Source organism: Copadichromis virginalis, linkage group LG10, assembly GCF_057382275.1.
Source record: "Copadichromis virginalis isolate Kocher_CV1m ecotype Utaka linkage group LG10, C_Virginalis_male_GT1.1, whole genome shotgun sequence".
Taxonomy (NCBI): Eukaryota; Metazoa; Chordata; class Actinopteri; order Cichliformes; family Cichlidae; genus Copadichromis; species Copadichromis virginalis.
In genome coordinates, this window is record NC_140627.1 from 23319725 (window position 1) to 23335792 (window position 16068).

Genomic DNA, 16068 nt, shown 5'->3' on the forward strand with positions numbered 1-16068 from the left:
GACATTTATTGTGCCGACAACGATACCGGTATATAGATCACAAAAATTTTACATTTTCTGTAAATTCTGTGAATCTCGGCAGCTCTACTTCCGTAAAGTGTTTTCAGCTGGGCGTCGTGTACCTGGAGTCGAGTGTTACATAAGTTGAAACAGCTGCAGTTTTCTCTGAGTATTTTTTTTTACCTGATGGCTCTTTTTAGCTTCTCGTCTGTAAACACTGTGCATACTATTTCACGTGATTTGGTTTATTTTGAAAAATCTCAACAGGATCTTCAGCTTTATTGTGAAAGGTTTATGTGGAAAATAAACAAGCAGACGGCAGAGCCACGCGATGGTTTTACCGTCATTGTTGCTAACGACAACGCATAAAAACAGTCGCTTGTCCGTCCGTAGGGTGATTATATTAAGTATAAGAGAAAGAGAGAACTTTAAGAAATTCTACAGTGACCATCAAAACGATGAAAAATATTGCCGTAAACAGTTTATTTTGCGACTCCACGAAACAAACAATAGCGTAATATGAAACGATAGACGTTTTCATATCGCCATCTGATATATATCGTTATATTGAACAGCCCTAATTTTACGTATACGTTACCATAAACACAAAAGCAGTCACCTCAAGATTCTTTATATTGTAAGGTAAAAACCCTGCAATATCAGAAAGACAAGCAATCACACAATCCCTACGAACAAGCACTTGGGGACACTGGGAAGGAAAAACTTCCTTTTGATAGGAAAAAAAAACTCTGGAAGAACTCGGCTCAGAAAGGGCAGCCATTCACCACAATCTATTGTTGGTGAGGGGAGAGAAAGAGAGAGGAGAAAAGAAGGGAGTGGAAGAGAGTTTAATAATAACTAATGATTAAATACAAACACAGATTTGTAAAAATACAACTCAATACTTTGTAACATAACCTTTGTTGGCAATAACAGAGGTCAAACGTTTACTATAGGTCTTTACCAGGTTTGCACACACAGTAGCTGGTATTTTGGCCCATTCCTCCATGCAGATCTTCTCGAGAGCAGTGATGTTTTGGGGCTGTCGCCGAGCAACACGGACTTTCAACTCCCGCCACAGATTTTCTATGGGGTTGAGGTCTGGAGACTGGCTAGGCCACTCCAGGACTTTCAAATGCTTCTTACGGAGCCACTCCTTTGTTGCCCGGGCGGTGTGTTTTGGATCATTGTCATGTTGGAAGACCCAGCCTCGTTTCGTCTTCAAAGTTCTCACTGATGGAAGGAGGTTTTGGCTCAAAATCTCACGATACATGGCCCCATTCATTCTGTCCTTAACACGGATCAGTCGTCCTGTCCCCTTGGCATGATGTTTCCACCCCCATGCTTCACAGTAGGTATGGTGTTCTTGGGATGCAACTCAGTATTCTTCTTCCTCCAAACACGACGAGTTGAGTTTATACCAAAAAGTTCTACTTTGGTTTCATCTGACCACATGACATTCTCCCAATCCTCTGCTGTATCATCCATGTGCTCTCTGGCAAACTTCAGACGGGCCTGGACATGCACTGGCTTCAGCAGCGGAACACGTCTGGCACTGCGGGATTTGATTCCCTGCCGTTGTAGTGTGTTACTGATGGTGACCTTTGTTACTTTGGTCCCAGCTCTCTGCAGGTCATTCACCAGGTCCCCCCGTGTGGTTCTGGGATCTTTGCTCACCGTTCTCATGATCGTTTTGACCCCACGGGATGAGATCTTGCGTGGAGCCCCAGATCGAGGGAGATTATCAGTGGTCTTGTATGTCTTCCATTTTCTGATGATTGCTCCCACAGTTGATTTTTTCACACCAAGCTGCTTGCCTATTGTAGATTCACTCTTCTCAGTCTGGTGCAGGTCTACAATACTTTTCCTGGTGTCCTTCGGAAGCTCTTTGGTCTTGGCCATGGCGGAGTTTGGAGTCTGACTGTTTGAGGCTGTGGACAGGTGTCTTTTATACAGATGATGAGTTCAAACAGGTGCCATTCATACAGGTAACGAGTGGGGGACAGAAAAGCTTCTTACAGAAGACGTTACAGGTCTGTGAGAGCCAGAGATTTTCCTTGTTTGAGGTGACCAAATACTTATTTTCCATCCTAATTTACGAATAAATTCTTTACAAATCCTACCATGTGGATTCATGGATTTTTTTTTCACATTCTGTCTCTCACAGTTGAAGTGTACCTCTGGTGCAAATTACTGACTTCTGTCATCATTTTAAGTGGGGGAACTTGCACAATCGATGGCTGACTAAATACTTTCTTGCCCCACTGTATATGGTCTTTATAGTCCCTGACAGTACTGCAGCATTCTGGAGTAACTTAAGCATTGCAGGGAGGTTTTAGAACAACATGATAATAATAAATGAATTACAATAGATATCCTAGAAGCAATAAATGGATGAACTAGTTTTTCAGCATCACTTTGAGACAGGATGTTTTTGTAATTTGAGAGATCCTGCACAAAAGGAGAGCAACAAGTGTCTGGTTAGACACTTACACTGGTAGGCATCACCTTGTTTTCTACCACAGTTTTTTACCATTACCACTGTTTTTTTGTACAAATACCTCAGTTTTACCTGATTTTAGAAGCAGGAAAGCTTCTAAATTCATCTTCTTTATGAAAGCTGCTTGTCACTGGCATTGTATACAATGCCCATTCGCACTCCTTTTTTTGCCTTTTATAGTCGAAACTATGAAATGGAAACGCAGAGGAGATTTTTGAAAAGTAATCATAGCACTGTTGTGTTCGTTTAACCAGGCTTGGGTTAAAAACATAAAATCAAGATCATTTTTTTTAATATATTACTTTATAAATTAAATGCATTAGCTGTGCACTCTGAGTACACTTGGTTAATGCTTTTGATCTTGCCACATAGGATCACTGTTTAGACAAGTGGCATGGAGTCTGTCTCATCTATGATACGCATCTGATTGGTGATGTGTGTAACCACTGCTGCGTAATATATCTTCAATTTGGCTCAGCTTCAGTGTGGAACGTTGACCAGTGAGTGAGTTCAGGCCAAGCCACCTGTCACAGCCAGGTGGCTTGGCTGCAGGTCGTTACAGGGACATCCTCTGGAAGCTTTGGATAATAGGGTGGATGGAGTTAGTTAAGGAGGAAGGAGCATATTCTGTCTGACTATGTATGGTGTCCTGCCTATGTATTCTGTCCTTGTTGCGACTTGAGGCGACTGTTGTTGTGATTTGGCGCTATATAAATAAAATTTAATTGAATTATTCACAGAGTTTAATTAGTATTAGATGTTCCAAGAGCAGGACATAGATTGGCAGCAAGTATCTTGGAGTGATCTTTACAGTTCCAGAATAAACTGAAGTTGTCAATAAACTTTATCCAATAGGTGAGACATGCTGAAGTTAACAAGGTGTTTGAACTAAGTAGTCTCCTAAAAGATCCTATTCCCCTCTCCATGGTAGGAAGTGGGCCACAGAAGAATAACTGATGTGATGGATGCTCAGTTTAAGTGAGGCAGGGATAAGTTTTAGGTCTCCTTTTTTAAAACGTCCCATAATCCAGCAAGTGGAGCATAAAAGGAGAATATTGTCTCCAATTCCGCTGTTAGCTTCTTTGCAGACATGTTGTCAGTTATTGGATTTTGTTTTAATATATTTGCCATAGACACAGACTATGGGATGCCTTTTAAGTGTTAGTAAAATCTTGTAACGCTGGTGCATAATTGTTTCCAAATCTTTGCTTACAAATAATATCATGTAATGTTGATTATATCCTTAATTTGAATGTCCATTAATCTTTCTGTGTTTGTATAGTAGGTGTTTGTAATTTATGAATATAAATGTATTGGCATTATAGTGGCTGTTTGAATAATGGCATAGTAAAAGAGAGATAGAACAAAGAAAGCGAAAGAGGCACAGAGGCACACAAACATGGTTATCTCTGCTGTGTAACAGAGGATTGGACTCAAGATGAGCCTCTCCTCTGGCACAAATTTATCTATGTTGTCAGGTGTGCCTAGACGATTACCCACCATGCTGTGCTGCTCTGTGGCAACTCCCTCAGTGGGAGTGAAGTTCTCACACAAGACCAGAGTCAAGGAAAGAATGGCAGCCTATTACTCACAGCCTCATCCTTATGTTCCTTTCACAAAGTCTGATGGACAACATAACCTTATCTATTGACTCATGGTTGCCTTCTGTTATTATCCCTTATTATCCCTTGCTGCCTATTTGTTTTGATATTGACTGAAAGGCTGAATGCCTTTATGGTGATAGATACAGTATCCACAGAATATGATAGGATAGAAGTAGTAAAACAGTAAGCTCTGGTTCTTTGACCAGGGTTGTTTACACATATAAGCACATTTACCACAGCAGTACATTTCTTTGGTTAATTTCTCATAATCCATGACAAGAAATTAAGATAGAAACTGCTTTAGGTTGCTCTGTTATTCACAAAGGGTTAACACAGTGGTTGTTTTAACATGCCCAATTTAGCTAACTCTACTTTTTCTTTTTCTTTTCCTCTTTCTTTTTTTTTTTTACACTAAATGCCTCTCCTGATGCAACCCCAAAGAAATTTGTGTCTCCTCCTGGTCTCAAAGCTTTCATGTGTTAGGTGAATGCGACACTGTGGAGTAACTATAACAAACTAAAGCATTAAATAGTATTAATAGCTATAAAAAACAGCAAGTCAGAAATCAGAATAGTATGTGTAGTGGAACTATAAAGCTCTATATGCTCCTGATTGTGGTTCACATCAAAAGAGTCAGAGTTATGTGGTCAAAGAGGGTCTTGACATATTGCTGAGATCAATTCCTCGAGTGTCTTTTTAGTAAAACATGAAACATAGAAATACCATCTAATAAAAAATGTTAAACAAAACAAACAAAGGAAAAAAACACCAAGATTCTATTTAGATTGCCTCTCATCCCTCATTTGAAGTCATGACATATTTTCACATTTGAATTATTATGCTAAAGGGAAAGGATAAGTTAAGCCTTGGGGGGCAGTAATCTAACATTTCTCTTTTCCCCCCAAGCTGTTTTATCTATCTTTACCATTTCCCATGAAGATAATAATCTATCATTTTATTGATGTTCGCATGCTCCATGGAGTCATGAAGTGTTCATTTGTGGCACATCAGGTGCTATATTTGAAAGCCAAGTCCCATTTAAGCTTGGAAACAGGAAATTATGTGAAAATGTCATTTAAAGTACTTTTTTAATGGAATGTATTAACTGAACAACTCAGATATTTGAGGTTTTTATATAGCTGTATGTTAGGAGTGTTAACCCATCAGTACCATGCTGTAATAATGCTATAATAAAGATATTTCCTTGTTTAATATTCAAAGGAACTTATATTCTTCTTTTAATTATTAAAAGAATAGCTTTGTACAATTTATGTCATTTTTGTTTGTCTGTGCAGCATCTCACAATAAACAGTAATGTTCATGAAAAGGTGATGTCTGACAAGACGAGTGCACACTTAAATAAAACTCTGACACTAACGTAACATCATACTTATTTAAGTTATATGACATTTTTTGTAACTGCTATAAGTAAACAAATGAAAGTATAATATTGATCTTTCAGTCTGAAATTTTTTATTTATTGTGCTGATTCCAGTTACACTAACATCATCATCATTTTATTCACACAATAATACTGACCTACAAAGTCAAAGTTTTCAATAAGGTTAATTTGATCCCATATGGCATTTTAAGGCATTATTACATTCATTTTGACTTTTACAGTATATCTCTCTCTTCTGCTGCTGTCACCACTGTCTCACAGAGAATAAACCCCACAGTGATTCATATCCCAGGTGAAACCTAACAGAGAACCCACAGGATTATCCAAACAAAGCTAGAATTGGGACATAAGGATTAGCTATTCACCTATAATGCCCAGTGGAGTTCCCACCACTACCACCGTTCCAGTCTTTAAAAAAAAAATAATAATAATAATTTAGGGTTATTTATTTATGTATTATTTTATTTTTACAAGATTTGGATTTTGTTCAGTTACTCAGTGCCATGCAGCTAGCAAATGGTCATCAAAACTGTTTAGAAAATAAATTAAAAGTAAATAAAATGAGGCAATTAAAAGAAAAACAAAACAAAACAAAAAGTTGATTCTCACAACTAACAGCATCTATATTATATATCTTTGTCTAGTCCCTGCTGTAGTTACCCTGTTAAAAAATAGAGTTTGCTCTCTAATTTTGCTGTGATTTCTTTTCAGGATAACTACCACTGCTGCTTGTATGATGGACCTGAGAAGGTATCCACTGGATGAGCAAAACTGCACACTTGAGATAGAAAGTTGTAAGTAATTGATTCATTAATGACCATAATGTGTTCTTTTTTTTTTATTAATGTGTTTTCTTATCAGAGTTGAATTAATATGTCGACTCAGTTTAACAGTTTAAAATTCTAGGTTTATGTCTAGCAATTTAAATTTGTCCCTTTTAGCCCGTGTTCTTCCTTTGTACTTTAATAGTAAAGTAAAGTTAAAGTAAAATGAGTGACTGTGCCACTCATTCACAAAGAAATTTAATTTACCTCCAAACAAAAGTGGTTGAAATTTAGCTTTAATAAGAACTAATGGTGAATAATGATAAATACATCTGAATGCCTGCAATGCTGCTAAAGTGCATTACACCCTGAAAGGCATAAATCTGGTGTTAATGTATGAAGGGAATTATAGCATGAAGGTTTAAAGGACATCAGGATCACACAATACATGGATTTTAACACAAAACAGTAATGCAAATATGCTTCTTGTAACAGTTATCTGTTATTAAGATTATCATAGTTTTACGATGACTGTCATGTCAGATGATTTTATTTTGACTGGAACTTTACTTTCTGTACTCATGGCTAAGGGTTCATGCAGCTTCACAGCTGCTTTACAAACTGTTCAAATGAAACACGCTATTTGTAATCTAGCAGCCTGCTACAAAAGTATCTGTGAGAGTATTGTTGTAGTAATCCATGATTATTATACACAAACCACATTGTTCGTACCACAATGTTTGCTTGGTTCATGATAGGCATATAAAGCTCCATAACTGCATTTCAGTTATGGATATATTCTGTATCCATTCTGAAAGACATTTATAGAACAAAAAATAAATTGACAGAATAAATACCAATAAGAAAATAATTAAAATCAAGCTTTCTGTATTCAGTTAAATAGTTACAAAATACATCAAGGCATATTCTGAAGTGGAAACTGTATAAATAAAAATAAATAAATACACACACATTTGTAAGTAAATAAATAAATGGGGTGATTTATTTGAGGAAAGGGGTAATAAAGGGAAGTAGAATGGAAGAAAACATTTTAAATGTATCATGCATGTTTTGTCAGTTTTTGTCATTGTTGTCATTTAGTTATTGCTTAGAAAGTAAACTGATTGCTGCATTTATCCCCCCCCCCCACTTTCGCAAATACTCGAGTTAAACCCCCAATACTCATTTTACTTTTGGGCAGCTTTACTTTCAATTTCTACTCCAGCTGGTCCAGCAGCCTCTGATAGTTCTCAGTGTTCTCATACTCCATCTTTCCTATGTTACTGTAGAACTGCTAGATCTCACAGTTATAATTAGCCCCATGTCAGCCACGCCCATGTCTGGTTGGTTAGTTCGAAGCTCTGTTCTTTCAAAAATTTTGGAACTCTTCCATAAGTACTTTGAATTCATATGTGGCACATGTATACGACATGTGCTATATCTTCAGTACATTGTTATGCCTTTCAGTGTATGTCTTTCCAGCTTGCAACCTTAACACTGCTACTATGTGCTTAACAGTCTCCAGGGCACCTTTTCATAATTCTTCTCTGGTAGAATCCTACCTTTATGGATCTAATGTTAAGGGCCTGCTCTCAAGCTGTTCTTCAGGACTGCATTCTGTGGCCAATGATAGGATTTCTTGATCTCAGTCACTTCCTTTATCTGCTGATGATGCATACATTGCATGGAGGGGCTTGTATCCCATAGATTTTACTCCTCCTCTTCATTACTAGATTAGATTAGATTAGATAGAACTTTATTAATCCCTCGGGTGGGTTCCTCTGGGAAATTCGATTTCCAAAAAAGCACAGCACCGACAGAAGTTACAGAGTTACAGAATATTATATATATATATATATATATATATATATATACACACACACACACACACACACACACACACACACACACACACACACACACACATATATATAAATACAGAGACAATATAAATAAATTATACGAAGGGGATAAATAGAATAAATAGGAATAAAAATAAAAATACAAGTGAATTGCACATTTCAAGTATTGAGTCTATTGCACCGAAGGTGAAAAAAAGTTTGAAAAGCCTAGTCTAAAAAAGTTAAAGTTAACAAAAAAGGTGCGGTGTTGCAGAGCTACTTGGAAAGGCTGCCGTCACTCCAGCGCCATCTTGTCAACATACTATACATCTTCTGCTGCCTAAGGCACTCTCATAGCAGTTCATCCCCAATACCCATCTTCCTAATGTATTCAGAAATGTTCTGAATACATCAGGAATATGTATTGGCTCTCACAACTGGATCTTGGCACTGACACTCACTAATCCTCACCATCCTTCTTTTCATGGCTGGTGGAGTCTCATGGTGCTGGACTTTAGATGGAACCATCAGTGCCCTCAGAAGTTTGTTTGTATTGATGTTACTGCCATACCAACTCTTGTGGCCACTTTATTATTTAAGCCAATATCTATTTTGACATTGAAAGCGTTGATGGTATGGGTCTTATTCCTACAATGGAAAGGGCTCATCAGCACTTGTTCGTTTCAATTGAGCTTTATTTATATAGCACCAAATTACAATAACAGTTGCTTCAAGGTGCTCATTATTGTTAAGAGGCTTCATATTGTCTCACTGTCTATTATCTATTTGCTGCTTTACCCGCCAGTTCCTGGTCCTTTGACATTTTGTTGTTTCAATACCCTTTTGAGCTTTGCTCATATGTGTGGAGCTTCCATGTTATGTAGAAGAAGTTTATCTACCAGTTTGTTACCTGGTATTTATACGAATTATACCTTTGTGGGTATAGCCAGTATGAGTATTGTTAGCCACTCATGTGATATTCGAATAGAAGTGGATCATGGCAGGTCCTTGTTGCTGTTTGCATACACAAATGCACACAACTGCCACATATCATCTATATATAGTTTGTCATGCCAAGGGGACAGACAAGAAAAAATACTATAATAAAATCTAAATGGGAACTTCATGTATATTTTTACTGCAAATGTAACCCCCTGCTTTGTAGTGTCCAGTTGAACAAATTGTCTGAGTTCAGAGAATGATGGTAAACAACTGAGAGGAAGATGGAGAGGAGTGGAGCATTAGTGGTGTACATATGAGCTCACCTCACAATATGTCCAGTCATTAGTACCACAAGCGCACATCCTTCTCTTTTAATGTGGTTGGAGTGTTTTCTTTCTCTTAAGAAACTAGCTGGATATTACTAACTGTGGCTGTGAGCATCCATCAAATAGATTATGTATGTGTAATTATCATAGCCACTAAAACATACCCAATAGACAAAACCTCTGAAAACACATGCACACTTAAAAGGTTTAAAGGACTCCCAGTGCTAATATAAAAGGGTAGACTACTGGTTTCCATCCATCTATCTCCTTTATAAATTCATCAGTGTTTTTTTCCTTTCTCAAAGTTCCACCACAAGTGTTTCTTTCTTACTCTGTATGTATCGCTCCATTAGCCATTCTATTTTCAAATTGAACTTTATGTGACTTAGAGGCAAATGTAAAACCGCTGATTTACCAGCTTTTATTCATGCTATGGCAAAAGTGCTCCATAACAAGTAAATAAGGTTTTGGAACAGTGGACACTTTATCAGCATAGCGAGATGTAAAACTGTTAAAGTTAATTAATCTGTTACCGTGCACACAAATCTCAAAGTATTAATCATGCTTCAATTCAGATCAACTCAGATCCTATGGTACAAAAGTTTGTATTAGTATACAAAATTTCACACCTAGACTATTATTGAAGGATTTTCTTGCATTTGAAAATGCCATTCCTACATTATTTATAATGCTCAGTGTCGCTGTTACAGTAATATACAGTCTATATGCTGCTGTATAGCCCTACCTTCAAAAGAAAACTGATTTGATCAAAAGATACAACACTGACTTCATAACAACAGTAGCTGTGAACCTTTTCAATAAATCATACCAAGATTAGGATCAGTCAGCCGTTAAACATTGAACACTAGCCAAGAAGCATCTTCGTGTAGCAGCTTTACAAACTTGTAGTGTAGTAACTTTACAAAATGTATGGCTCTACACAAGACGACAAAATTGGTCATTTCAGCAAAGCTGTTTTAAAAGCCATAAAATGAAACAAAGTAATTAAGACAGCTATGTACGTGTTCGATAACTTTTACATGTACTGAGGGGAAAGTAAAAGGCACATTACATTAGATGTTTCAGTCGATATGTGCTCACTATGAAACTATCATTTCATTACAGCATCTCTGTCAAGTTATAGTTATATTTTCTGCACCAGTGATCCCCATGATATGGACAGCCACTTCCACTCTATCTCGCTGTTGCCATCACTGCTTATCAGAGCCCATTTTGGAAACTGCAGACATTCTCTGGGGTGTGAATGGTTTCCACACGTGGGCTTGCATGGCTTATTTATTTATCTTATCTTTAGATGTTCCGCCCCTGTCCAGGCATCCAAGTGAGCTGCAGCTTGCTGTATACTGCAAAACTTTAAAGATATTTTTTAATTACTAGGAATAACATTAAAGTCGCTTTGAACTTTGTAAAATCAAAGTTAGTTGCAGACATATTTAGAGTTGAGTATCCTTCTCAGCTTCACTGGGCTATGCGTGAAGCAGGCATTTGTCGGGGGGTGGATTTCAAGTATCGATTTTTGTGTGAGAGTGATGGTGATGTTTGTGAATGTGTATGTGGACACATGTGTTTACGCATCACAGAATGTCTATTAATATGTATTAAGTTGATATGCATTTCGTCTGATAAACTGTGGGGAAAAAATAATCCAAAGGACTTGCTTGGTGACTTTAATAATTTTCAATAAACAGTCAAAATTTAGGGAGTCACAGCATACTGTATTTCAAAGTATTCTTATTTCAAATGTTTGCAAATGCCAAATGTGTTTACAAGTTTTATTTACAATATATTTAGAAAAAAAGTATAGATGTGAAGAATAACATGATTGTTTTGATTCATAATGCTTTATCATGACCTTGCATGCCAGTGGTATTTAATATATGTATTAGAACTTGGTATTCTTTTATAATAAGTATATAAAAAAACACTTTTTTTATTATCCCTGATTATCTTCTGCCCATAGCAATATCAAAGCCAGTGTTTTATCTCCTTCCAAAATCCTTCTTTGCCCATTAAAACAAATCAACTGAGACATTATTTCATAAGCTTGATAAAAATGCCTGGAGTCAGATTTGGTCAGGGAGATATGCCAGAGTCCCAGTTAAATAGCTTTAGTATTGTATTGCTATCTCCTCTGATGTTATCGTGAACAATTTCATTTACTTTTGGTCTGGCGGTGCTCTCTGACATTGGAATCCATAAGAGAAGGTTTTGTGCTAGTGTAAAATAGATATCGTCACCCCGTGTTTTATTATTATTTAAAACTTATTGTTTTTTTTAATCTAAGTTCTGTAATCTTGTGCCAGTTAATAGTTACAAAGCCAAGTTTCTTATTTCACCATTTTGTAATTAATAGATATACTCTCAACTAATTATTTATTTTGTGTCTCTTACTATATTCCTTGCAGTTAATTTCATATGGGATGGGAATTAAGACAATCTGAATGTGCTAAACACTTTGACACAAAAACTTCAGTAAAATAAAATTGCAAAGTCAGTCTAAGGGTTAAAGTTCTTAGGTAACTAAAAACTAAGTTATAAGAGCACTGGGTCAAACTTCTACTCATCTATGCTATTACAGTACAGAGGTGTGTGTAGTCCTTGTTTGTTGACAGTTTGTTTTTCCTAACATGCCCCCATTCAGTCATCCACTTCAGTCATGCAGTAGCTCTGTTCCCCCCTGAGTGTGTCCACAACACAGATTGATAATTACTGCTATGACCTCATATTGTCAATTCACCATAAGCACATGGCTCAGAAAGACTCTTGTTGTCTAGGTAACCCTCTCATGTATTTACTACCAGGTCTTCTACAAGTCAAAGATATCCTTCGCACTCATTGGCTGTCATCAGTGTTGGTCAAGTTACTTGAAAATAGTAATTAGTAAATAATTACTGATTATTTCTCCAAGAAAGTAATCCAGTTACTTTACAGATTACTTATTTTCAAAAGTAATTAGTTACTTTTAAAAAACATGATACACAACCTGAATACGTAATAAAGCAATAGACCTTTCAGCCCAATTCTATTTTTTCTGCATAATCGATCATATAAAATGTATTTAAATGAAAAAGTCTTGTTTTAAAATTTGTTTTATTAGTTTTAATATTTTAACTTTATGCATCAAGCAAAAATTTAATTATTTGCAACAGTCTTGTTTAATCTAATTTGATCGGATATCGGAGAGAAATAAAAAATATCACAAAAACGCCTCACAAAACTTGCGACATGGCGTAACTCGGCTCATAACCGTAGCACGTCAGAGCAGTATGCGTCACGTGATAGAGCGGCTGTGGCGTGCGAGACCTGTCGCTACCAAACCAGCATTTCATCTCAGAGAAAGTTATCCCAGAGAGAAGTAAAGCAAGTGTGTAAGTTCATCTCTGAATGTTTGTAAAGCATTCCAACGTTAAGCATAACAACCGATATATGGAGTGACTGCCTCTTCCCTCTCCCTCGCTCTCCTGCTGCTACTTCAATCATGAAACTGATCAATGATCAGCTGATCGGCTTTTCTGTCGCGAGTCCGTCTCTCTTGTTTGTTTTTGGCCCACTTTGCACCAGAAAGAGGAAACCAGCGGCTAAACAACAGCAGCACGTTTAAGCTTGATAAGCTGTTGTTAGAATTTATTTAATATTACTTTCTACACCAGGATCCATTTCTACACGTAGTAAGCTAGTACTTTTGGATTTTTTGTCGCTTAAAAAATTCATCCAAACTAAAATTATTTCTGTCTGCCCCTGACCAGTCCTGACTTCATTTCAGTCATCTCAACTAATATAATTTCCTTATACACTTCACTCCATGAGGATTTTTTTCTTTTCTGGCACCTGTACTGAGGAAGTCATTTTACCATTCCTTCTTTGGAAACTTTTTGTTATAGAAGAATGACCGAAAGTCACATACACATTAACAAAAAAAAATTACAATAAGTAAATAAATAAAAATAAAAAGCAGACAGATAAGCCTCCATCGAACTTCTGCTTAGAACTTGTTCCTGTGCTGCCATCATTAGTGCCTGTGAGCTGTCTTTCAGTCCACCTTTGTCTAACCATTGATAGGTTTTCTTAATATCAGCCACTTCTTCTACCTGTCAGTGGTGCATGCAGTGCAGGGGCCTGTCCTTCCATGATATTTCCTACTCTTGCTCCTCTTCTTTCTTGGGTTTCTTCTGCCTGAGGTATTCACTAAGCACACGGTCAGTTGTGGCCATCTTGGATTTGGGTGTCCCATTCTTGGTTCTGACATTCACTAGTCCTAGCCCACCTTCCTTACACTTAGTGTACTGTCTCAAGGTGCTGGATTTGGGGTGAAACCATCCCTGCATAATAGGGAAGTTTCTTTTCTTGCCGTCAGTGGCTTCTATCTCCTCTTTTGGCCAGCTTATTATCACAGCACGATATTTTTATCAACTAGAAGGACATAGGTGTTGATTGCCTAGATGTTGTTCTTCTCAGGACTTTCCTTACTCTCTGCAAGAACTTGATGATTGCAGATTTCCTAGCGGCCTCTTGATGGTTCCCATTTGCCTGTGGAATTTGCAGGTACTTGTAGCTGTCTTCGTTGTTTGTAGTGTTGCCTTCTGGTAGTACAATCCCCTCAGTTCTGACTACTTTCCCTCTCTTTGTTGCCACCTGGCTTCAGTCTCTCAGGTTCAAGCAGCTGGCCATAGCTGTGAGACTTTGCTTGACAATTTCTAAGGCCTCAGGTATGGGCAGCTTACTTCTTATGCATCCATTTGTTATATTAGCAGCACCAATAGTTGGCTAATCTTCCTCCATGCTGCCTTTATCTTGATGGAGGGTACTGCCTTTTGTGGCTGTTTATCTTGTAGCCAAGCATCTCAGTGATCAAAGTTGCTGTGGTGTCACAGTAGTGATTGTCCATGTTCTAGTAGACCTTAAGAAGGTACTTCACGTAGTCTTGGTAATCAGCCACAGAAGGTCTAGGTTTTCATTTTAGCTATGATCCTAGCTATCTCTCAGGTCATCTCCTCTCACACTCACAACCGTTAGTTCACATATAAATATTTTGCCACATTGCAGTTATTGCGAAGTGCACAGTAGTGAGAGATCTAAATAGTAAGGGTATCTTCATGTTGAGATGGCTTTGAATAAGATTTTAACACACAGTAATTGCACTACTGAGCTTTACTTGTGTAACTAACAGAATTAATATGTTAGTTACACAAAAATTAATGACCAGCATTCATTCTTCCAAGGTTGCAGTATTGCGAACTGTTATATGTGTGGTTCAAGGAGTGTTAAGAGCACAAAAGTCGATTGTTTTGACTAGAAAATAATAACAGGTAAACAAACCCACAACTTAGAAACATTTCAAACCATATATACACTATGCAGGCCTTTTGAGGAGAAGGAAGCAAATAGGAATAGGAAGCATATTTAAAATGCACATGCTTTTACAAAAAAAAAAAATTCAAATGAATAAAAGAGTTTTTCCTTGCGGACTGCCATGAATTTTTCATCAGTAAACCAAAGCCCAGTGACTGCATCTAAAGTCAAAAGACTGTAAACTGGTAACAAATGCAAACCTAATCATTACTAATTAAATATACAAGAACGACATGGGATAGATCGTGAACAGATATAGTGTGTAGACCTTATTGTCAATCAGTGATTCTTGTTGCTTGTACTGTCTCGCAGATGGTTACACTACAGATGACATTGAATTCTACTGGCGAGGAGGAGATAATGCTGTGACAGGAGTAGACAAGATCGAACTTCCCCAGTTCTCCATTGTGGATCATAAGCTCATTTCCAAGAATGTTGTCTTCTCCACAGGTAACGCATCATAAAAATCATGATTCATTATCATTGTTACTATTATTACTAGTAATTTTACTTCATTATTATATCTCTCAGTGTCTCTGTATATTCATAAAAGAGTTTAGATGTTTCATACTTTATCAGTACTGACTTTTTTCACTGTTTCAACTTATATATATGAAAAAATAATTTCCAGAAATCCTAAACATCATGAAAACAAACAGGCATACAGATCTTTGAATGAATCATTGTCTTCGGAGGCAGATGATACCATGACATTTTAACAACAAACAAAAGAGAACACTGCCTGATATAATGAAATATTCATATGTTCAAGTTTTTCATATTCATGATTTTGTCATGCAAACAAGCATTTGTGAGCAGGACAGTGAGTTTTTTGGTGATTAGTTAAAGCCGCTGCACTGAATGATAGCGTAACGTAAATTCAATATGAATGTTGCAGCTGCACCAATGAAAGCTTGTTTTGTCTGCACACACTGCTTGTGCGTGTATGTATGTGTGTTGTTGTGTATTGGTATACTATTAGTATGCAAGAAACTTTACCCAAGTGTCTACCTGAAGTGTGCTGGATTTTATTACCCAATATAGAAATGGGGGGATTCCCCTGGTGTCAAACATTCACTGGATACAGCTTGGTTATAAAACTGCCATAATTATAGTGCTAATTTGAAAAACTCTGTAATTGAAAAAAAAAAAACCTCAAAGAAATGTGTTGTAGTTGGACAATTGTAGTAAGACTTTATTGTATACCAAATTTGTATTTGTTTCTATCACATATATGCTGACATTTCAAATAACAGGCTATACAGGAATAACCTGGATTTGTCCTCATTCATCTTCATAGAACAAAAGTCACAAGATCA

The 16068-nt window shown here is 37.0% G+C and overlaps 1 protein-coding gene across 1 annotated transcript in view; it reads left to right on the plus strand.

The window, feature by feature from the left end:
• Nucleotides 1-16068, plus strand: part of gabrb2b (gamma-aminobutyric acid type A receptor subunit beta2b) — a 66821-nt gene that overhangs the window by 37110 nt on the left and 13643 nt on the right. The window contains exons 5-6 of the mRNA XM_085470728.1: nt 6218-6300; nt 15062-15199. Coding sequence (XP_085326854.1) covers nt 6218-6300; nt 15062-15199 — 221 coding nt within the window. The remainder of the gene's footprint in view (nt 1-6217; nt 6301-15061; nt 15200-16068) is intronic.